The following is a 22,700-nucleotide window of genomic DNA, read 5'->3' as shown; positions in this document are numbered from 1 at the left end:
TTTAACTTACAAACATGGAAAAAGAATAACAAAATACCATGAGCAAGCTAAAAGGATAGAATTAATGAAAAATAGAAATGCTAAAAATTAAACTAGAAAACAAAATTTTTATCCTATTGATAAATAGTTATTCATCAAGACTGGTAAAAGAGAAAACCTCTGGCAAGTCTATTCCTAATTTTTTTAAAAAAAAAGAAAGAAGGGGCTTCCCTGGTGGCACAGTGGTTGAGAGTCCGCCTGCCGATGCAGGGGACACGGGTTCGTGCCCCGGTCCGGGAAGATCCCACATGCCGTGGAGCGGCTGGGCCCGTGAGCCACGGCCGCTGAGCCTGCGCGTCCGGAGCCTGTGCTCCGCAACAGGAGAGGCCACAGCAGTGAGAGGCCTGTGTACAGCAAAAAAAAAAAAAAAAAAAAAAAAAAAGAAAGAAAAGAAGTGCATGTTAAGGGTGAATAGATTTATCAGAGAAAGTTAAAAAACTTATAAGCATAGTGTTCATAATTTAATTGATACATGCTAACATCTTTGGGAAGAAAGCTAATTTCTGGGAAAATTGAATCAAAGCAAGGTTTTTGTTCTCTTTTTTTAATGAGAGGAGATCAAAACTTGGCAAGAAATTGCAAAAGCTGACAAAGAACTGCTCTCCCCAATGGTGCAAGGCCTAGAGGTTTGATGAGCAAATTATTTAGACACTTAAAAAGCATAGGAAGAGATAGCATGTGTACTGCTTCGTTTCTTAAAGTTCGCACAACTTTGATACAAAAACAGACAAGGGCATTTTAAAAAAGAAAACCGTGAACCCAATTTCATTTATGAACATACAGGTGCTAAATGCAATGTTAGCAAATCAAATTAACAGTTATACGTATACATGTTAATTACAAGACTACCTTAGTGCTTTAACATTAGGAAATCTGTTACTGTAATTAATCAAAGGAGGAGAGCTAATTAATTTTAGCTATTAATTTTTTAAAATAAAAAGTTTTTGTAAACCAGTAATAGAAATATGTTTCCTTAATGCGGACAAAACAAATATCTGAAACCAACAATCAATATCTTGCAGAATGGTGAAATATTAGAAGGGTTCTAATTAAAATGAGGAATATGAGAGGAGTGATCAGTATCACCTCTATTAATCAACATTGTTTTGGAATTTCTACTCCAGACAATAACATAAGAAAAGGAAATAGGGACTTCCCTGGTGGCGCAGTGGTTAAGAATCCTCCTGCCAGTGCAGGGGACACAGGTTCGAGCCCTGGTCCGGGAAGATCCCACGTGCTGTGGAGCGACCTGGCCCGTGCACCACAACTACTGAGCCTGCACTCTAGGGCCCGCGAGCCACAACTACTGAGCCTGCGTGCCACAACTGGAGAAAGCCTGCACACAGCAATGAAGACCCAATGCAGCCAAAAATATATAAATAAATTTATTTTTAAAAAGGAAAGGAAATAAAGCATAACTACTTGAAAGGAAGAAAAGAAAGAAAATGATGATAGACTTAACATTACTTGCGAATGATATGATTACCTGAAGAACCAAATCCAATCTACTGAAAATCTTTTAGAAAATTGAATACAAAGACATTTAGGAAATACTAAAAAAATCAGTAACACATTAGACAATAGCATATGAAAAAATACCCATCTATAAAAATAGCAACAATTTAAAATACATGCTAATAACATTAACATGAAATATATTGTAGAAGATTTCTTCACTTAAACTACAAAATAATATTGAAGGATATGAATGTAGCTAATATATGAATATAGCTAAGTGGAGAGTCACGTGTATTCTTTGATATAAAGGTTTAAGTATTACAAAGATTTCAGTTTTTTCTAAACCAATCTATAAATTTAATACAGCTTTAATAATTGCCCCAATGGGATTTCTTTTAATTGAAAATTAATTCTGAAATTCATATGGTCAAATAAATATAAAAGTTGCTAATAACATTTTTTTTTTCGGTACGCGGGCTTCTCACTGTTGTGGCCTCTCCCGTTGCGGAGCACAGGCTCCGGACGCGCAGGCTTAGCGGCCATGGCTCACGGGCCTAGCCGTTCCGCGCGCGGTATGTGGGATCTTCCCGGACCGGGGCACGAACCCGTGTCCCCTGCATCGTCAGGCGGACCCTCAACCACTGCACCGCCAGGGAAGCCCAAAAGTAGCTAATAAAATTTTGATTAACAGAGTACTGGGGAGTAATTGCCTTACCATATGTGAAAATATTTTTTAAAGCCTAAATAATTAAGATGTGATCAATGAATTTTATAAATCCAATTACTGAACAAATATAAAAGACCTAAAACAGACCCAAGTATCTTTAGAGATGTGGTGTGTGATGAAAGATGCATTTTCAGTTAGAGAGTAAAAAATTAGTACATAGTTTGACGACAACTGACTGATCATTTGGAAAACCATCAAATACAGCATATCAAAAATAAGTTTCAGATTTATTAAAGGTAAATATGAAACTATAAAAGTACTGTATGAAAATATGGGTGAATATTTTACATAATCTTAGGATAAAGGTTGTGCTTTTCAAAGAATGACCCCCAAAGACAAAAACCACAGAGTAAAAACTGACAGTTTTGATTATCTATACTTTAATCATACTCTCTGCAGAAATAAACAAAGAAAGCACTTTAAAGGAAAAAAATATAGAAAGTAACTTATATGAGACCCATATATATTCTTTTTCTTTTTTTTTTTTTTTGGCTGCATTGTGTCTTCGTTGCTGCCCGCGGGCTTTCTCTAGTTGCCGCGAGCGGGGGCTACTCTTCATTGCGGTGCATGGGCTTTTCATTGCAGTGGTTTTTCTTATTACGGAGCAGGGGCTCTAGGCGCGTGGACTTCCCTCGTTGTGGCACACGGGCTCAGTAGTTGTGGCTCGTGAGCTCTAGAGCATAGGCTCAGTAGTTGTGGTGCACGGGCTTGGTTGCTTGCAGCAGGGCTCAAACCCGTGTCCCCTGCATTGGCAGGCAGCTTCTTAACCACTGCACCACCAGGGAAGTCCTGTATTCTTAATATATAACAAAAGTTTTAAAATCAATGTGGAAAAAACCCACAAACAGAACTTTTATATGGCAAAAATCACGTACAGGCTGTCCATAAAAGAACAAATGGAAAACAAATACATGTTCAAAGAAAATCAGAGAGAAGCAAATACAACTAGTAATAAAGTACCATTTATACTCTTTGAGCTGGTAATTTCACTCCAAGGGTTTTTATGCTAAAGAAATCATTGACATGCTCCAAGATTTTGTCTAGAAGGATGCAAGTAATTGTATTTCTTGTATGTGTGAAAAACTGGGGAAAAACTAAATGCATTAAGTATAAGAGAGATTGGGTTAAACAAATCACAGCACATCCATACAAGAAAAATGAAAACACAAAAATGTTTCAACACAGTGAAAGGTTTTCTCAGTAAGCTGGAAAGTTTCCAAAGTAGATTATAAAACAATATAAGAAAAAAAAAGACATTTTATTATACACATCTACACACAGTAAAGGACATAAGGATATTAACATAATTAAGGTTAACTTTTAATGTTTGTCCTTTTATTTATCTATAGTTTTCTAAATTTGCTCCAAAAAGACTGAACGGAAACATACCAAGATATCACTTTTGATATTTTTGTGGTAGGTCTTATGAGTGGTTTTTTTACTCCCCTTATTTCTACTCCCTTTTTTTTCAAAATCTTGTTTATGTACCAGCTTCATTGAGATATAATCCACATATCATAAAGTGTACAACTTGAAGTGTACAATTCAGTGGTTTGGGGTATATTCACGTAGTTTGGCAACTATCATTAGAAATAATTTTAGAACATGTTCATTATCCTAGAAAGAAATTCCATACCCATTAGCAGCTATGTCTTGTTTCCCCCCAGTTCTAGGCAACCACTAATCTACTGTCTGTATCTGTGGACTTGCCTGTCCTGCACATTTCATATAAATCGACTCATGGAATATGTGACTTTTTGTGACTGACTGCTTTCACTTAGCATGGTGTTGTTAAGGTTTATCCATGTTGCAGCATGTGTCAGTGTTTCCTTTCTGTTGCCAAATAATATTCCAGTGCCTTGGTTTGCCACATTCTGTTTACCCATTCATCAGTTAACAGGCATTAGGATTGTTTCCACTTCAGGGCTGTTATGAATATTGCTGCCGTGATCATTCATGTACATGTGATTGTGTGGACGTTATGTTTTCATTTCTCTTGGGTGCATACCTAGGAGTGGAATTTCTGGGTCATATGGTAGCTCAGTGTTTAACCTCATGAGGAAATGACAGACTGTTGTCCAAACCGACTGCACCATTTTACATTCCCACCAGCGGTATATGAGGGTCCCAATTTCTCCACATCCTCACCAGCGCTTGTTATTGCATTTTTTTAATTAGAGCCATCCTAAAGGGTATGAAGTGGTATCTCATTATGGTTCCGATTTGCATTTCTCTGATGACTAATGATGTTGAGTATCTTTTCGCATGCTTACTAGCCATTCATATACTTTCTTGAGAGTAATGTTCAGATCCTTTGCCCTTTTGTTAATTGGGGATATTTGTCTTTTTATTGTTGAGTACTGAAAGTCAAAACCCCTTTAAAAGATCATGTGTAGCTTGAGAGCATTACCCAAGCAACGCTTGGAAAATAGAGAAAATCCAAAGATCTGGACGATAATCTGGAGATCGCATATCACTGCCCTGTCAGAGGCATTTCATCAGAAAAGCATGTGAGGGCTTGATCCCGAATCCTTTCCACCTGCCAGTGCCAGAGCCTGCCCCTGCCCTCCTGTGGTTATCCGCAGCCACCTCCAGACCCTGGTGGTCTGAGCAGCGATGATCACAGCTTTCTTGGCAGTTGGGTCCCTACAGCTGCTCGTGGGATTGTGTCAGAGCCGCCTTTACAAATGTTTGTCTCCACTGTGTTAGCTGCCAACCCTTTCATGGGAAAACTGAGTCCAATGTCTTAAGGAGACCCTTCAGACAGGCACATAAATAAATTCCTTTAAGGAAGTTTGGGTTTGCTGAAGATTTTCTGGAAATTCTGCAAACACATACTTGGATCTCATTCACAACTAAAGATTACTTGCCCACTTGAAGGCCCAGACTATTTATTTAATAAGTCACAACTTTGCACCTCATTTGTGCAAAGCCAAGGGGTTATTTTAACATAATCATAGTTGGTGGATTAAAATGCCTTCTTACAAACGAGCCTGTTTATACACTTAAAGGACTTGTAGCTTGGGCCCCCATCAACTCCCTTCCTCTACACTTCTAGACTGATGTACCTTCTAATTGAGACATCTTATTTTATTTTATTGATAAAACCACCACTATTTTATTTATACTCGCAGCTTCTGTGGGCCAGGGGTTGACACAGGATGCAGTAAGGATGACCCGTCTGTGCTTCTCAGTGTCGGGGACCCCTTGTCTAAAATCCAAACAGTGTCACTTCCACTGTATTTTATTGGTCAAAGTAGTCACAAGGGAATCTAACTTCAACTCTTGACAGAAGGTACGTAAAGAGCATTTGTGGCTATTTTTTTTAAATCTGCGAGAATTCTCAGTCAACACTGGTGGAATAAAGAACGAATCAACAAATGGGTTGTGATATCTCTAGGCAGATGGTCTCAAGTATCAGCCAATGAGAGCCTCATCCTGCCCGATTCCTCCAAAGGATAGAACAGAAAAACATGGTTTCTTCATGCTGTCCTCTGCTTCCTGTTCTGGCCAATGGTATTGCACCCTCATCCTAAGTGTGGCAAAGATACATCTGTGCCCACTGCCCACAGATGTACCTGCTACCAGCAGTTGGGGAGTGAGGTCAGGGAAGCGAGAAAGAAGCTGACATTCGGGCCTTGGGCTGGGGACTCCACGCATCCTCTCATTCAAGCCTCACAGCATGACGTGAGCTATTTCATACCCATTTCAGACAAGGAAGCAGAGGGCAGAAGCGGCTGGGTCACTCTAACAGACACCACTGGTGCCCTATGGCACTTCAGCCTCAGCTGCCTGCAGCAGGCGAGCTCAGAATCACCTCAGGCTGACAGCATCCCATGTCAAGATGTGGTGTCTGGGACTTCCCTGGTGGCACAGTGGATAAGACTCCCAATGCAGGGAGCCCGGGTTTGATCTCTGGTCAGGGAACTAGATCCCACATGCATGCCACAACTAAGGAGCCTGCATGCCGCAACTAAGGAGCCCCCCTGCTGCAACTAAGCAGCCCGCCTGCCGCAAGTAAGACCCGGCACAACCAAATAAATAAATATATATATATATTTTTTTTAAAAGCCAAAGCGATGTGGTGTCTTTCTCCTCTGCACCAGGGACTCCCCTGCAAGGGTCACAGTTGGCCCAGTTGTAGGCAAAGCCCAGAGTGTGGAGGCGCTTCCCTGATCTTGGTTTTTCTTCCTTTTCTCTTTCACTCTCCTCACTGTCTCGCCCCTCCTTTCTTGGACTCACCTCCCATGTAAACTATCTGCACTAAAGTCCTGTCTCAGGCTCTGCTTTTGGGTTGACCCTAAACCAAGATACCCACTTGTCCATTTTCTGGAAAAACTAGATTTTGAAAAACTCGGATCTGAACTTGGTTTAGACCACAGAACCTGAGGAGTGGTGTGAGTCAAGTGGCCCTTCGATACTTTTTCCACTGTCAGCCAGATTCAGTGGAAGAAGAGTTGGGCGTGGGGAGAGCGTGAGGATAAAAGAGTGGATGGGACGCTTGCTTACAGTCACTGTTTCTCCTGCAGCCCTCTCTTGAATAAGACTGTTTATCAAGATGGGCATGAACAAATCAGTGAAGGAGGACGTGAATCAGTGCATTCAGTCTTCTAACACTTTAACTTCCTTCTCAAGTAATTTCTGGAACTGCAGTCAATGACAGTAGTTGCCGTACCACTCGTGAGCACTGTAGCACGTAGAGGCCTCTCCCAAGGTGGGTGTAGAGACGTCACACGGACCTCATTTTAATGCAGGCTAAGATGGAGCTTAGCCAGTGTGGCTCCAGGACCCTGACTTCTGTGTCATATATTGTCAGTGGCATATACCATGCTAGAGAACTTTCCATGAAGTGAAACTGAAGAATATGGATCCTACCCCCAAGAGGGTTTAAAAACCATCTAAGACACAAATAAGCTTGAACTTAGATCTTTAGTATCCCTTCTAAGCGGCATATGGTTAAGTCTTGCTTTTTTATCCAGTCTGATAAACTTGGCCTTTTAATTGGGGCATTTAGACCATGTATATTTAATGTGATTATTGTTATGGTTCATTTATGTATCGTTTTCTATGTTCCTATTTGTCCTTTGTTCCCTTTTTCCTCTTTTCCTGCCTTCTTTTGGAATTTTTTTATGATTTCATTGTATCTCCTTTTTCGAATTACTAGCTGCAATTGTTTTGGTATCTTAATGGTTGCTGTAGCGCTTATAATATGCATCTTAACTTATTAGAGTCTGTCTTCAAGCAATATTATACCACTTCACGTACAGTATAACCATCTCACAATAGTGTGTATCCATTTTTTCCCCTCCTGGCTTTTACGTTACTGGTTTATTTCATAGGAAAATAATCTTGGGAATTCCTTGGCGGTTGGGTTCAATCCCTGGTCAAGAAACTAAGATCCTGCATGCCGCGTGGTGTGGCCAAAAAAAAAGAAAAAAGAAACTTACCTGTTTACTCATGGTTACCGTTTCCAGTGGTTTTCATTCCTTTGTGGAGATTCATATTTCCATGTGGTATTATTTCTCCTGTGGCATAAAGATGGTTTTAACATTCTAATAATGATGGTGTGCTGGTGCTGGACTGTTTCAGCTTTTGTATGTCTGAAGAAGTCTTTATTTCACCTTTATTTTTGAAAGATATTTTCACTTGATACAGAATGCTAAGTAGACAGGATTTTTTTCCCAATACTTTAAAATATTATCTTCTTACTTACGTCGTTTCTGACAAGAAATCAGCTGTCATATTTATCTTTGTTCCTTTGTATGTAAACATGTCTCTTTTTTTCCCCTCTGGATTCTTTGAAGACTTTCTCTTTTTTTTTCTTTCTGATTAATTAATTAATTTTTGGCTGTGTTGGGTCTTCGTTGCTGCGCGTGGGCTTTCTCTAGTTGAGGCGAGCGGGGACTACTCTTCGTTGCGGTGTGCGGGCTTCTCATCGCAGTGGCTTCTCTTGTTGCGGAGCACAGGCTCTAGGCGCGCGGGCTTCAGTAGTTATGGCTCGCGGGCTCTAGAGCACAGGCTCAGTAGTTGTGGCGCATGGGCTTAGTTGCTCCGTGGCATGTGGGATCTTCCCCAACCAGGGCTCAAACCCGTGTCCCCTGCATTGGCAGGCGGATTCCTAACCACTGCACCACCAGGGAAGTCCTGAAGACTTTCTCTTCCTCACTGGTTTTGAGACATTTATGATGTGCCCTGGTGTAATTTTCACATTTCTCGTGCTTGGGGTTTATCACCACGCACTTGCAGGAAAAATTAATTTCAAAATTTAATTTAAAAGTGCTGGTTTCACTTGAGAATGTCCTTGATGAAGAAGTAAAAATATTAATAATATTAATTGTATTAAAGTTTGAAATTGTCAGTATGTATAAAGTGACTTCTGCTGCATACCAAAGCATGCTGGTTGTGTCAAGGAAAAGCGCTCGTGCAGTTGTTTGAGTTGTGAGCTGAACTAGCTGCTTTTTTCACAAACACCGTGTTTTTACTTGAAAGAACGACAACAAACTATGGTTATTCAAACTTGTGTGTTTGGCAGATAGTTTTCTTAAAAAGTTAAAATGAGCCTGTCACTTCAAGGAAAGCAGTTGATAGTATTTGTTGTCAGTGATAAAATTCAAACTTTTCAGTGAAAGTTTGAATTTTGGAAAAGTTGTAGCCACCACCATAATCATGACCAATACCTAACCATATCTTCTGATGCGATACATGGTGAAATTAACAAGTGTGATTTTTTTTTTATATTGTATAATGTAATGTGTCAACATTTAGAAGATCTGTGTAATTTGGTAAACCAGTATTTTCCAAATGACCAATACATGATGTTCAGAATCATGTATGGGTGAAAGATCCAGTCAAAGTGTTAGACCAATCTATTCTCATGTAACAGAGTATGAAAAATTCATTGATATAGTCAGTGAATCACATTTCAATTAACCTTTAAGAAACTATCACTTGTCAAGGTTCAGGAAAATGTCAATGAAGAATATCAATAATTACCTTAAAAAACTTCTCCCCCCTCCAACTAGCCTCCATGTGAGGCTATATTTTCTTCATATTCCTCAAGTAAAACAACATATTGTAATAGACTTTATGCACAGCAGATAATAGAATACAGCTATCTACTATGAAGCAAGGCATTAAAGAGATTTTCAAAGATGCCAAACAGTAATTCAGAGATCATTTTTTAGGTATCTTGTTTAGTGGAGAAACCCTTGAGACATTTCCACTAAGTTCAGAAACCAGGCAAGAACACCCACTATCTCTACTACTAGTCAACATGGTAATAGAGGTGTTAGCCCATGTAATTAAACAAGAGAAATCAGAGGCAAAAACTGTGTAAAGAAGAAGGAAAATGCTCTCTATTTTAAATTATATGATAATATACCTACAAAAGCCCAGTGAATCAATAATAAAATTAACTGAAGCAATAAATAACACAATACAAAGTTAATATACAAAAGTCAGTAGTCTTTGTATACATAAACAATACCCAGAAGCATAAGGGTAGAGAAAACCCCATTTATAATAGCAAGAAGGAAGATGAAATACTTAGGATGGGGGGAGTAGGAAGACCCTGAGCTCACCTCCATCCATGGGCACACCAAAATTACAACTATTTACAGAACAATTACCAATGAGAACAACCTGAAGACTAGGAGAAAAGATTTTCCACAACTAAAGAGATAAAGAAGGAACCACAGGGACTTCCCTGGTGGCACAGTGGTTGAGAGTCTGCCTGCTGATGCAGGGGACACGGGTTCGTGCCCCAGTCCGGGAAGATCCCACATGCCGCAGAGCGGCTGGGCCTGTGAGCCATGGCCGCTGAGCCTGCGCGTCTGGAGTCTGTGCTCCGCAACGGGAGAGGCCCACGTACCGCAAAAAAAAAAAAAAAAGAAGAAGGAACCACAGTAAGATGGGTGGGAGGGGCAAACATGCCATATAGTCAAGACCCACATCCCCAGGGAGGTGACCCACGAACAGGAGGATAATCACAATTGCAGAAATTCTCCGCATAGAGTGAGGGGTCCAAGCCCCACATCGGACTCCCTGGACGGAGAGTCCTGCATCAGGAAGACAAGCCCCCAGACATCTGGCATTGAAGGCCAGCAAGGCGTACATATATGTGATGGTGTTGGGAAAATGGACAGCACGTGCAAAAGAGTAGAACTGGACTACTTTCTCACACCATACCACAAAAAAATCAAGATGGATAAAAGACTTAAATGTAAGACCTGAACCCATAAAACTCTGCGAACTAAATATCCTATGCTCTTTGACATCCATCTTAGCAATTTTTTTTTTTGGATATGTCTCCTTAGGCTAGGGAAACAAAAGCAGAAATAAACAAATGGGACTACATCAAACTAAAAAGCTTTTGCACAGAGAAGGAAACTAGCATTAAAATGAAAAGGCAGTCTACTGGATGGGAGAAGATATTTGCAAATGATATATCTGATAAGGGGTTAATATCTAAAATATACAAAGAACTCATACAACTCAGCATCAAAAAAGCAAACAACCCAATTAAAAATTGGGCAGAGGATCTGAATAGACATTTTTCTAAAGAAGACTACAGATGGCCAACAGACACATGAAAAGATGCTCAACCTCACTAATCATCAGGGAAAGGCAAATCAAAACCACAGTGAGATAATCACCTCACACCTGTCAGAATAGCTATTATCAGAAAAACAACAAATAATAAGTGTTGGCAAGGATGTGGAGAAGAGAACCCTCACGCACTGTTAGTGGTAATGTAAATTTGTGCAGCCACTATGGAAACAAAATGGAGGTTCCTCAACAAATTAAATATAGAACTACCATCTGATCCAGCAGTTCCACTTCTGGGCATTTTTCCAAAGAAAACAAAAATACTAATTCAGAAAGATATATGCACCCTTATGTTCATTGCAGCATTATTCACAGTGGCCAAGACGTGGAAGCAACCTAAGTGTCCATTGATAGATGACTGGATAAAAAAGATGTGGTATATATACACAACTAAATATTACTCAGCCATTAAAAAAAAAAAAAAATGAAATCTTGCCATTCGTGACAGCCTGGTTGGACCCAGAGCGTATCATATTGATCCTAAGTGAAATAAGTCAGGCAGAAAAAGACAAATACCATATGATTTCACTTATATGTGGAATCCAAAAAACAAGACGAACAAATAAACAAGGTAAAACAGAAACAGACTCATAGATACAGAGGATAAACGAATGCCAGAGGTATCAAATAAATAAGTAACAGGGATGTAACGTACAGCATAGGAAATGTAACAACTTTTAAGGTGACAGATGGTAACTAGACTTATTGTGGTGACCATTTTATAAAAATATCAAGTCACTGTGTTGTACACCTGAAACTAATATGTCATTTACACTTAAATTTTTTAAAAAATTTAAGTACTTAGGAATTTTCATAAGTATACAAAGTACAAGTATATATGAGGAAAATTTCAGTACAGTTCTGGAAGACACAAAAGCAGGCGTACAAATGGAAAACATCCCCTGTTCTTGAGTAGGACAATTCAACTTTATAAAGATGTCAGTTCTCCCGAAGTTGATTTATAAATTTAATTCAGTCCTAATAAAAATAACAGCAAGCTATTTATGGAGTTAAATAAGTTGATGCTAAGTTCATGTGAAAAAATAAACGTCTAAGAATAGACAAGAAAACAATGAAAAGCTACAAGGGAGGAATAGCCCTGCCAGATACTAAAACATACAATAAATTCTCTGTAACTAAAATCCTGTGGTACTAATGCTTGATGGACAGTTGGCCTGTGGAATAGAAGAGAAAGCCCAGTATTAGACCCAAATACATATTAGGATTTATAGTATGATAAAGGTGGCATCTCAAATCACTGCATTTTTAATAAACGTTAGTGGGACAACTGGATAGCCATTTAGAAAAAGATAAAATTAAATCCAATATATCTCACACCGCTACACAAGAATAGCTCCAAATGGATTAGGGATCTAAATGTAAAAAAGGAAACCATAAAATGTCAGAGGAAAACAGGGCTGACTTTCTCTTTAACCCTGGTGTAGGAAATGGCTTTCTAATTATGGCTCAGATACTAGAGGTAATAGATTGATAAATTTGACTACATAAAAATTATAAATTTTTTCAATCATCGTAAGGGAAGTCAAAAGACAAAGGCTCACCTGGGAGAACATATTCACAACATATACCACAAAGGCTTAATATGCCTGATACACGAAGAACTCCTGAAAATTGAGGGGCAAAGGATCAAAATCCCAATAGAAAAATGGGAAGGGGACTTCACTGGTGGCACCGTGGTTAAGAATCCGCCTGCCGGGCTTCCCTGGTGGCGCAGTGGTTGAGAGTCCACCTGCCAATGCAGGGGACACGGGTTCGTGCCCCGGTCCGGGAAGATCCCACATGCCGCGGAGCGGCTGGGCCCGTGAGCCATGGCCGCTGAGCCTGCGCGTCCGGAGCCTGTGCTCCGCAACGGGAGAGGCCACAGCAGTGAGAGGCCCGCCTGCCAATGCAGGGGGCGCGGGTTTGAGCCCTGGTCCAGGAAGATCCCACGTGCTGCAGAGCAACTAAGCCCATGAGCCACAACTACTGAGCCCATGTGCCACACTGAAGCATGTGCGCCTAGAGCCCGTGCTCTGCACCAAGAGAAGCCAGCACAATGAGAAACCTGCACACCTCAATGAAGAGTAGCCCCTGCTCGCCACAACTAGAGAAAACCCAGGCACAGCAACGGAGACCCAACGCAGCAAAAAGTATATAAATTTAAAAAAGAAGAAAGAAAACCTTTTTTAAAAAAATGGGGAAGACACACAAATAGACAATTCACTAAAAGATAAGATACAAAACTGATCCTCAAACATATGAAATGATGTGCAGACTCACTAATTAGAGAAATGCAAATTAAGACAGCACTGAAATACCATTTCTAACCGATCCAACTGACCAAAATTAAATCCTTATGACAGCATATTCTGTTGGCCAAGACTGGGGAAAAAGGCCTCTCATACCTTGTTGGTGGGAATGCACGTTGATGCATTTGGAGGGGAATTTGGCAACACCTAACAAAACTACATACATATACACTTACCTCGTAACCTAGAAATCCCACTTCTAGGGTAGGTGTATCTTCTGGGTGTATCTACACCTCCAATTCTTAAGAAAGTGTGTGTGCACAAGATTATTCTTTGCAGCCTTGTTTGTAGTTACAAAGTATTGGAAACACCTGAATGTTCATACATGAGAGGGTGGTAGTATTCAACCTTGGTTACTCTACATAATACGGCAATATGCAATTCTGAAAAAAGAATAAGGAGGAGCTCTATGAATAATTACGGAGTGACTTTCAGGACATACTGTGAAGTGAAATAAACAAAGCCCCAAAGAGCATCTACAGTGCACTGCCCTTCATAGGAGAAGAGGAGACAGATGCTCATTTGCGTAAAAGAAATACAGCAAAGGATAAAGCAGAAACATAAGGAGCTGGTTACCTCCAGCCGGGGGGTGGGGGGGGGGGCGGGGGAGGCAGAGAGGAGTGTGAAGAGGGTGGTGGGAATGAGGAGGGAGTGACATTTCTCTGGCCCTTACAGCTAGAGTCGTGTTAACACTCCCTTCACAGTCTGTAGTGATGGGCTGTCACTGTGCTTGTGTGATTCCATCACCGTGAACCTTCGATCTGACCTAGTGCGAAAATACTTACGTTAAGTGTTATGCAGTATAAAAGGGAATTTTCTACTTAGCTCTTGTCTAGGAGATATCAGAGCAGAATGCTTGTTTCACTACAACAGTTCTAACCAACAACAATGAGGATTGTTTTAACCAATTCCTTCCTGTCCAGAGCACTGGTTTTTAGTGCTTAATTATCATTCCCATCACCAGTTTCTCCTTTCTATCCCTCGAAAACCCTGACTTTACATCAGAAGGGTGAACACTGGTTATGTTCTCTTCCCTGGCAAGTTAGTCATTTTGGTTTTGGTGAGTTTTGTTTTTTTGTTTTTGTTTATGATTCTGCCTCTGATGGTCTTTGATTTTTGGCAACAGATAAGTGAAATATTTACATAATTTGAAGTGCCCCTGTACACTTCTTACCGAAATTTCTCTTATAACCAAGTGTTTTAGCCAAGTTTTGCAAATGTATAAATGAATAATCTGTTTCATCTTCCTTAAATCCCTCTGCATCATCCACAGATGCGGATGACAATGTACCGTGAAATTATCAAAAGACATCAGGCAGAGAGAGGAACAGGAAATGAGCGAGGGGTGGTTAATTCATTGGCAGCTTCCCAGACCCTGCAGGGTCAACAGTGGATCTGTATCTTTGACTGTGTAAATAAAATCATGGACACTTTTACCCCTTTACGATTCATCTTGGACATGGCATTGATGACTCTGGCATTTCTCATTTCAGGAATGACTATACCCGAAGAAGATGCCGACGTGGGACAAAGCAGTAAATATTGCCTTGTGGCAATTGGAAGACTCCAGGTAAGAAAAAGCTCACAGCCTTTTTGATCTCCAGGGAAGGCTTATTATTGCAAAGAGCAAGAGCCTGTAGGTTTGGATGCCTTTTTCGAACTCCTGTGTCCTCAGTATCGTTGGGTTCTGTGTCTCGCTCTGTGGGAGAAGGATGAGGCTGAATCTGGGAGAAGAAGGGGGGCAGGGACTCTGAGCCGCGGGCGGCAGAAGCAAGCTGTCCTTGCTTCACTGAGGGCCTGAGTCAGTCCGTCCCCACATGTGCGCCAGTTACTGCAAAGTTGAGCTCTGCTCACATCACACCCGGTTTTTTAAAATATTTTTTATTCAAGTATAGTTGATTTACAATATCATGTTGGTTTCAGGTGTACAGCAAAGCGATTCAGATATATAGAGAAAGATAAATAGAAATATAGATAGATAAACAGATAGATAGATAGACAGATACATAGATTGACACGTAGGCACATAGATAGACACATAGGCACATAGATAGATATTGGGTTGGCCAAAACGTTCATTCACGTTTCTCGGAAAAACCCGAACGAACGTTTTAGCCAACCCATTGCGTAGACAGATATATCTTTTTCAGATTCTTTTCCATTATAGGTTATGACAAGGTACTGAATATAGTTCCTGGTGCTACACAGTAGGACCTTGTTGTTTCACACCCCTGTTTAATCCCCTTGAAAGTTGCCCCATCGTCTGCAGGATAAAGCACTCACTCATCTTACAACCCCACCTCCTCCCTCCCCCTTCATGCCCTGTTCCTAAACCACAGCATGCCCTTTCCACAAGCCCACCGTGCACTTCCCCACCGTTGCAGGTGTCCACGGGCTGTTCCTTCTGCCTGGTATTTCCTTGTTTCCCTTCTTCTCCTTTTACAACTCCTTCTCCTCGTGTTTACTTCCTATTTCCTCATCCTTCAAGATCCAGTGAAATGACTCCTTTATCTGCTTAGTCAAAATGAATCACCCCCTCCTCCCTACACGCCTGGCGTTACGTTTATATGTCAGTTCTTCACTGTCTGTTTTCGTATAGTTAGTTGAGGGCAGTCCCCTTCCTTGCAAGCTCCTCAAGGGCAAAAAATGTGTCTTTTTAGTCTTTTGAGAATTAGATATGCTGAATAATGTATATAAAGTCCACTGGCTTCATGCCTGGCACACACAGTAGCCACTCAGTCTTTCTCCTTGTGGCATCGAGGGCCTTCACCGTACTGATGAAGGGGCCATGACAGATGTAGTTCAGAGGACACTGACCTTTCACATCCCTGGTTTCCTAGGTCTTACCATTTTCAGACAGATGAATAAGCTATTCCATTCACATGTGATAAGCATTGGTTATTCCTTGCAAATGGGGAAGAAAGAACACTGGGTAAATTCAGTTCACAAATATAGGCTTTCCAAATTTTGACCAGTTCCTTAGACTCATTTCCCATCCTTAATAACGGGAAGGCGGGGGAAGGGAGGGGTATTAACATTTCTGAGCACCAGCTGTGTGCCAGGCGTTGTGCCAGGGTTTGACGTGCAGTGTCTCTCTGAACCTCACAACCACCCTATGAGGTTACAGCATCCTAATTCCCAGGGACTGAAAAGGAAACTGGGACTCAGAAATGTAAAGAAAGTGGTCCACTCTTCCGGTTAGTCCAGGGTGTGGCCAAGGCAGTTTGAAACGTTTTAGACTCATTGTACTCATGATCTGGAAGGATCTGTGAAATTAAATCCACATGGGGGACTTCCCTGGTGGCGCAGTGGTTAAGAATCCGCCTGCCAATGTAGGGGACACGGGTTCGAGCCCTGGTCCGGGAAGATCACACATGCCACGGAGCAACTAAGCCCGTGCGCCACAACTACTGAGCCTGCGCTCTAGAGCCCGTGAGCCACAAGTGTTGAGCCCACATGCCACAACTACTGAAGCCCGTGCGCCTAGAGCCCGTGCTCTGCAACAAGAGAAGCCACCGTAATAAGCCTGCGCACCACAACGAAGAGTAGCCCCGGCTCACCGCAACTAGAGAGCCCGCATGCAGCAACGAAAACCCAATGCAGCCAAAAATAAAGAAATTAATTAATTAATTATTTATTTTAAAAATCCACATGGATTTTTCCCATTCTCTAACTCAGTCTCCGTCACCACCCCCCTGTGGATTTCTCCATCCAGGTGACCAGCTCTCCTGTGTGCATGGACATGAGCGGGATGTCGGTGCCAACGGAATTCTTATCCCGGCATAACTCTGACGGGATCATCACATTTGTGGACCCAAGATGCATCAGTGTGATTGGCTACCAACCCCAGGTAGGTGGTTTTGAGCTCATGGCAGTCAGCTAGAGATTTAGTTTTACTTAAAATGCCCCTACTTCATTTGTTTGAGATATTGTACATCACAATATAGGGAAACACAGGATAAAAATCCATCTCCCTACCTGGGTACAGTAATGTCCTTCCAAAGCAAAAAAAGAACATTGTATGCCACTGCACTGCTTAAAATTAACTCTCCATTTTTTGTCCTAACCACTTCGTTTAATCTAAATGATTTTTCTCAAACTAGAATTAAGATGCTCTATGAAAAAGAGGCTCTCTGATTAATTAAGTTTGATTAACACCAAACGGAAAATCTCCTTAGAAACTTTAAAAGTATATTAGTGTGAAAGATGCTGAAAAGTCTTAAAGATGTTCAATTAATTTTGTCTAACTGCTTGTTTCTCAAATGTATTTGGAACCTCTTTTTACAGGGGGCACATTTTCAAGGCCTTTCTTTAAAAAAAGTCCATGAGAAACACAGAAGTCATAAGAAACACCAAAAGGCAGGAGAGATTGTTCCAAATTAAGATAAACCAAAGAGATAAAATAATAATATGTAATGTAAGAGCCTTAATTGGGTCCTCAGCCTGAAGACTTATAAAGGACGTTTGGGAGGAAATGTTAATATGTATGGAATAATGGGTGATTTTATCAAATAACTATTGATTTTTTTTTTAGGCATAATATGGTATATTATGGATTTGTGAGATGGTGTCATTTTTATGAGATACATATTTCAGGGAGAAGTGTCATGATTTCTGCTAATTATTTTCAAATGATTCAACAAAAAATTTTTAAATATATGTGTATATGAAAGATATTTCATTTCTATATATTTTATGTTTCACTTATATATTTATGTTTACATATATATGAAAGAAAGAGAAAAATACAAATGTGGCAAAATATTGACAATTGATGAATCGAGCTAAATGACACACAGGTGTTTATTATACCACCCTTTCAACTTTTCTGTAGATTTAAATTTTCAAAATAAAAAACATTTGAACAAAAAAGAAAAAAAAAAAGGAAAAGAGTTTGGGGTATGTTGATATGGGTATTTTAATTATATATATATATATTTTTATAAATTTGTTTATTTTATTTATTTAATTTTTGGCTGCATTGGGTCTTTGTTGTTGCACATGGGCTTTCTCTAGTTGCAGCAAGCAGGGGCTACTCTTTGTTGCAGTGCACGGGTTCATTGCGGTGGCTTCTCTTGTTGCAGAGCACAGTCTCTAGGCACATGGACTTCAGTAGTTGTGGCACACAGGCTCAGTAGTTATGGCTCACAGGCTTAGTTGCTCCGTGGCATGTGGGATCTTCCCGGACCAGGGCTCGAACCCGTGTCCCCTGCGTTGGCAGGCGGATTCTTAACCACTGTGCCACCAGGGAAGTCCCCCATGTAGATTTAATTTCACAGATCCTTCCAGGTCATGAGTACAATGAGTCTAAAATGTTTCAAACTGCCTTGGCCACACCCTGGACTAACCGGAAGAGTGGACCACTTTCTTTACATTTCTGAGCCCCAGTTTCCTTATCAGTCACCAGGGAAGCCCACATATATATTTTAGAACAGACCAAATTGAAATATTGGGACCATTCATATAATTCTACATCTCTAGGTTGATGCAAACTTCAGATTTTGGATTGGAATGATGGGGAAAATTAATCTCTTTCCAAAATCACCATAACCTCTGATGGCCCTCTGTTTCCAGCCAGATCCATTTATCCACCAGCACCTTCCATGGGCATCTAGATGCTTTTTGGCACACAAATAAGACTTCCTTTCCACTGTCAGTGTCCGCTCCCACTGAGGCCATTTGCGGATTTGGGTTCTGATCGATGACTTAGTTTAAATCCTTTGCCATTTAAGGCACTTCCAGCTGGACCACTTTCCTACAACGCATTTGCCTTTCGACGGTTTATCTTTTTATAGTTGGTTTCATTGCAAAACACTTTTGTTTGGGGTTAATGCTGGGTCCTTTGAATAAAACATAGAGGAGCAAAGGTAGGTAGTAAACAGGCTTTTAGCAAGTACAGTTATTTTATGATAACAGCATCTCTCCAGGCACGAGAGAGCTGCAGTTTCCCCATTTAAACAATTCCAGTTTTCCTAGGCAACACATCTGTCCTCATGCTATCATTTGCGTTCTTTTTGTTTATTAAAATGTTTATTACAGTTTGCCTGTGCAGTTTGCCTCTCCAAGGCAAACAAAAATAAAATTGCATTTTGAAGCTGCTGCTCTAATGCCTTGGCAAAATTAGAAGTCGACGTTGAACATGCCGAAAGGACTGAGGATAGCGTACCAGACGCCAGCTCCATGACTGCTCAAAGAGAAAATTTGCATCCACTTTTTTTCCCCTAATGATGGTGTGAGCTAAAGGGTTGAAGGGGGTGTATGTGAGTGCTCCTGCCTAACGGTGAGATATAAAAAAATGAAATGTGGGATTGGAGATGATTAAAGCTTGTCTCTTTATTTAGGATCTTCTGGGAAAGGACATTTTGGAATTCTGCCACTCTGAGGACCAGAGCCATCTGCGGGAGAGCTTTCAGCAGGTACCACCAGTGCTCACTTACAGGTGACGTAGAAGCCGGCTACACACGGATGTAGTCCTTCGATGTGCCAGACAGGCCAAGCAGGGTCCCACCGAAGGCATCAGTCAGGGCCCCTGCCGTGAAGGGGCTCGCAGTCCAGGGGGGACGGCAGACCATCAGGAAGGAATTTCTGTTCATGGAAGAAGAGCAGAGGAGGGAGAGGTTGACAGTGTGGGGAAGAGGCCGAAACAGTCTCTGAGGGGAGGCAACAATTGGGATGGGTCTTAAAAGATGAGCAGAGAAGAAACGACATTCTAGACTGAGGGGCCAGCACCTGAGATGCAAAAGAGCATGGCTTTTTGGAAGAGTTGTGAGTAGTTCTCACGGCTGGAGTGACACTGGCCCGCTTGTGGGGAGGAGGTGGGCAGTGGTCAAAGATGAGGCCGGTGAGGCCAAATTCTGAAGGGCCTCATGTGCCATTGCGAGGCGCTTAAATTCTCGCCTGAGTCATTTAAGTGCGGATTCCCTTGAGGATTTGAAGTGGAGCAGTGTTTTTGAAAAACAATTTTGGCAGCCCAGGTATGCAGAAGAGACAAGGGTACGAAATAACTGGAACAAAAGACAAATTGGGAGCCTGCTTCAGTCATCCAGGTGAGAGGTGGTGAGACCTGAAATAGGGTAGGAGCAGCAGAGGAGGCGGTTGTGGGGTTAGTGATGCTTTGGATAGAGACAGTGAAGGAGAGAGAAGGATTGAGGATGACCGTGAGGGTCTGAGAGGAAGGCCACACCACTGACTGCATCCCGAGCAGCATTATGATCAGCTGCTGTTTATTGAGCACCTACTCTGTGCCAGGCGCTATGGAAATCCCTTTCGCACACACTGCTTTCCCGAATCTTCACGACAGTCACGGGAGATGGGCATTATTATCTTCATGCTCCAGTGAGTCAAGTGAAGCTCAGTGAAGGAAGAGCACCTTAGGGCAGGCTTCTCACTGAGGACCTGCCACCTCCTGAGCCCGGGTCCACCTGGGAGGAGAGAGAGAGAGCCAGTTTCTCAAAGGGCTCCGGCGACTCGCTTCAGCCCCCGCAAAGAAAAGGACGGGTAATGTTACAGCAGAGGGGCCTTTAAATGACTTTTTAAGAGGGAATAATAGTTCGTCATTCACCTGAGAGAATAAGTCCTTGACATTCTGCTTTACAAGTGTTTCAGAACGAGGGCCTCTGACAGCTGAGCTCTCCTATTAAAGGCCTGGGTATGTCTGCACAAATAGATCTAGTGCTCCAATTACACGCCTCCTGCGCACGCAGATCGCGTAACCCCTCCTGCGCGCTCCGCTCTGTTCTTCCCAGACATCACCAGCTCCTGGTTTTCTTTCCACCTGTCAGACTGCTTTGTCGTCCCTCTTCTGCCTGCGTCTCCAAGCCATGATGCCCTAGGGCTCTGTTACTGACCTTCTCTCCTTCTCTCTAATATCCCCCAGGCGATTTTTTTCATTAAAAAAAGTGTTACTGGAGTATAGTTGATTAACAGTGTTGTGTTAGTTTCAGGTGTACAGCAAAGTGATTCAGTTATACGTATACATGTATCCATTCTTTTTCAGATTCTTTTCCTATATAGGTTATTACAGAATAGAGTTCCCTGTGCTATATAGCAGGTTCTTTTTTGTTTTTTTTTTTTTGCGGTACGCGGGCCTCTCACTGCTGTGGCCTCTCCCATTGCGGAGCACAGCCTCCGGACACGCAGGCTCAGCGGCCATGGCTCACGGGCCCAGCCGCTCCGCGGCATGTGGGATCCTCCCGGACCGGGGCACGAACCCGCGTCCCCTGCATCGGCAGGCGGACTCTCAACCACTGCGCCACCAGGGAAGCCCTATAGTAGGTTCTTGTTGGTTATCTATTTTATATACAGTAGTGTGTGTATGTTAATCCCAAGCTCTTAATTTATCCCTCCCCCCCCCCAGTGTTTCCCCTTTAGTCACCATAAGTTTGTTTTCAAAATCTGTGAGTCTGTTTCTGTTTTGTAAATAGGACAAATACCGGTATGATATCACTCATAGGCAGAATCTAATTTTTTTTAATGATATAAATGAACTTATTTACAAAACAGAAACAGACTCTCCCAGGCGATTTTATCCACTGGATGACTTCAGTCCAGACCATCGCCTGCGGATATATAGGCACCTACCCCACCCTTGCACTCAAATGCCCATTAACCTTCAAACATAGAATGCTCGATTCTCTTCTCACAGCCCACAATCTCCCTTGCACCACTGTCTTTCTGGTTGCAAAGGCCAGAAACCAAGAAACAGTCTTCTCTCCTCCCTTGATCTCCCTCCACACATCCAGCCCATCGAGTGCCCCTGTTACACCTCAAGAGACACCCGTAACCCGCCCCGTTCTCCCTCTCTTCGCTCCTACTGACCTTGCCTAGGCCACCCGTCCATATCTCTCATTTTGACTTTTGCTACAGCTCCCTGGCTGGTCTCCCTGCTTTTACTCTTGTCCCAGGCCAAACCATTCTGAAAAGGTAAATTAGATTTTGCCACGTCTTTACCTAAAAAGTGCCGACGGCTTTCCCGTGCACCTAGAAGCAGGTCCAAGCCCCTTACTCACCACGGCTGCAGGAACCTTGCCCTGCGTGTCTCATCCACATGTGTTCACTACACATGGGCCACCCTGGCCTTCTTATGGTTCCTTGAACACATTATGCTTTCTCCTACCTCAGGGCCTTTGCACGTGTCTCCTCTGACCCTCACTCTTCACGTGACTGACACCTCTTAGCTTTTAGGTTTTAACTCCTGTCACCTCAGAGACCCCATCAGTGACTACCCTAGCTGAGAAAGATCCCCTAACCTCCTTCTCAGTCCCTCGTTTTTCCTCCACAGCAACTATTCCAGTTTTCAATTGTTTTCTTTGTCCGTTGATTTCCTTTTTTTTTTTTTTTTTCTGTCTCCTCTACTAAAACATAAGCTCCCTGTGGGCACGCTCCACATCTGTGCTTTTCACCATCGTCTCCACCACTGGCTATGGTGTTTGCAGGTGGCTGCTCTTAATAAAGTAGTCTAAATGGACCATCACCCGCAGCAGGCGACTTTCAGTTCAGAAAAAACGGGAAATCAGAATGGTTAAACATTCAATAAACACTGCTATAGTACATCTCTTATG

General features: G+C 41.8%; 1 protein-coding gene across 2 annotated transcripts in view; it reads left to right on the top strand.

The window, feature by feature from the left end:
* ARNT2 (aryl hydrocarbon receptor nuclear translocator 2) overlaps positions 1-22,700 on the top strand; it is a 155,277-nt gene that overhangs the window by 94,405 nt on the left and 38,172 nt on the right. For both annotated transcript variants that reach the window (XM_065872437.1, XM_065872435.1), the window contains 3 exons: positions 14,634-14,710; positions 16,856-16,990; positions 19,482-19,556. In XM_065872437.1, coding sequence (XP_065728509.1) covers positions 14,634-14,710; positions 16,856-16,990; positions 19,482-19,556 — 287 coding nt within the window. The remainder of the gene's footprint in view (positions 1-14,633; positions 14,711-16,855; positions 16,991-19,481; positions 19,557-22,700) is intronic.

The sequence above is a fragment of the Phocoena phocoena genome, chromosome 2 (genome assembly GCF_963924675.1).
Source record: "Phocoena phocoena chromosome 2, mPhoPho1.1, whole genome shotgun sequence".
Taxonomy (NCBI): domain Eukaryota; kingdom Metazoa; phylum Chordata; class Mammalia; order Artiodactyla; family Phocoenidae; genus Phocoena; species Phocoena phocoena.
The sequence above is the reverse complement of the archived record's forward strand: the minus strand, read 5'-3'. Positions and strand labels throughout refer to the sequence as shown.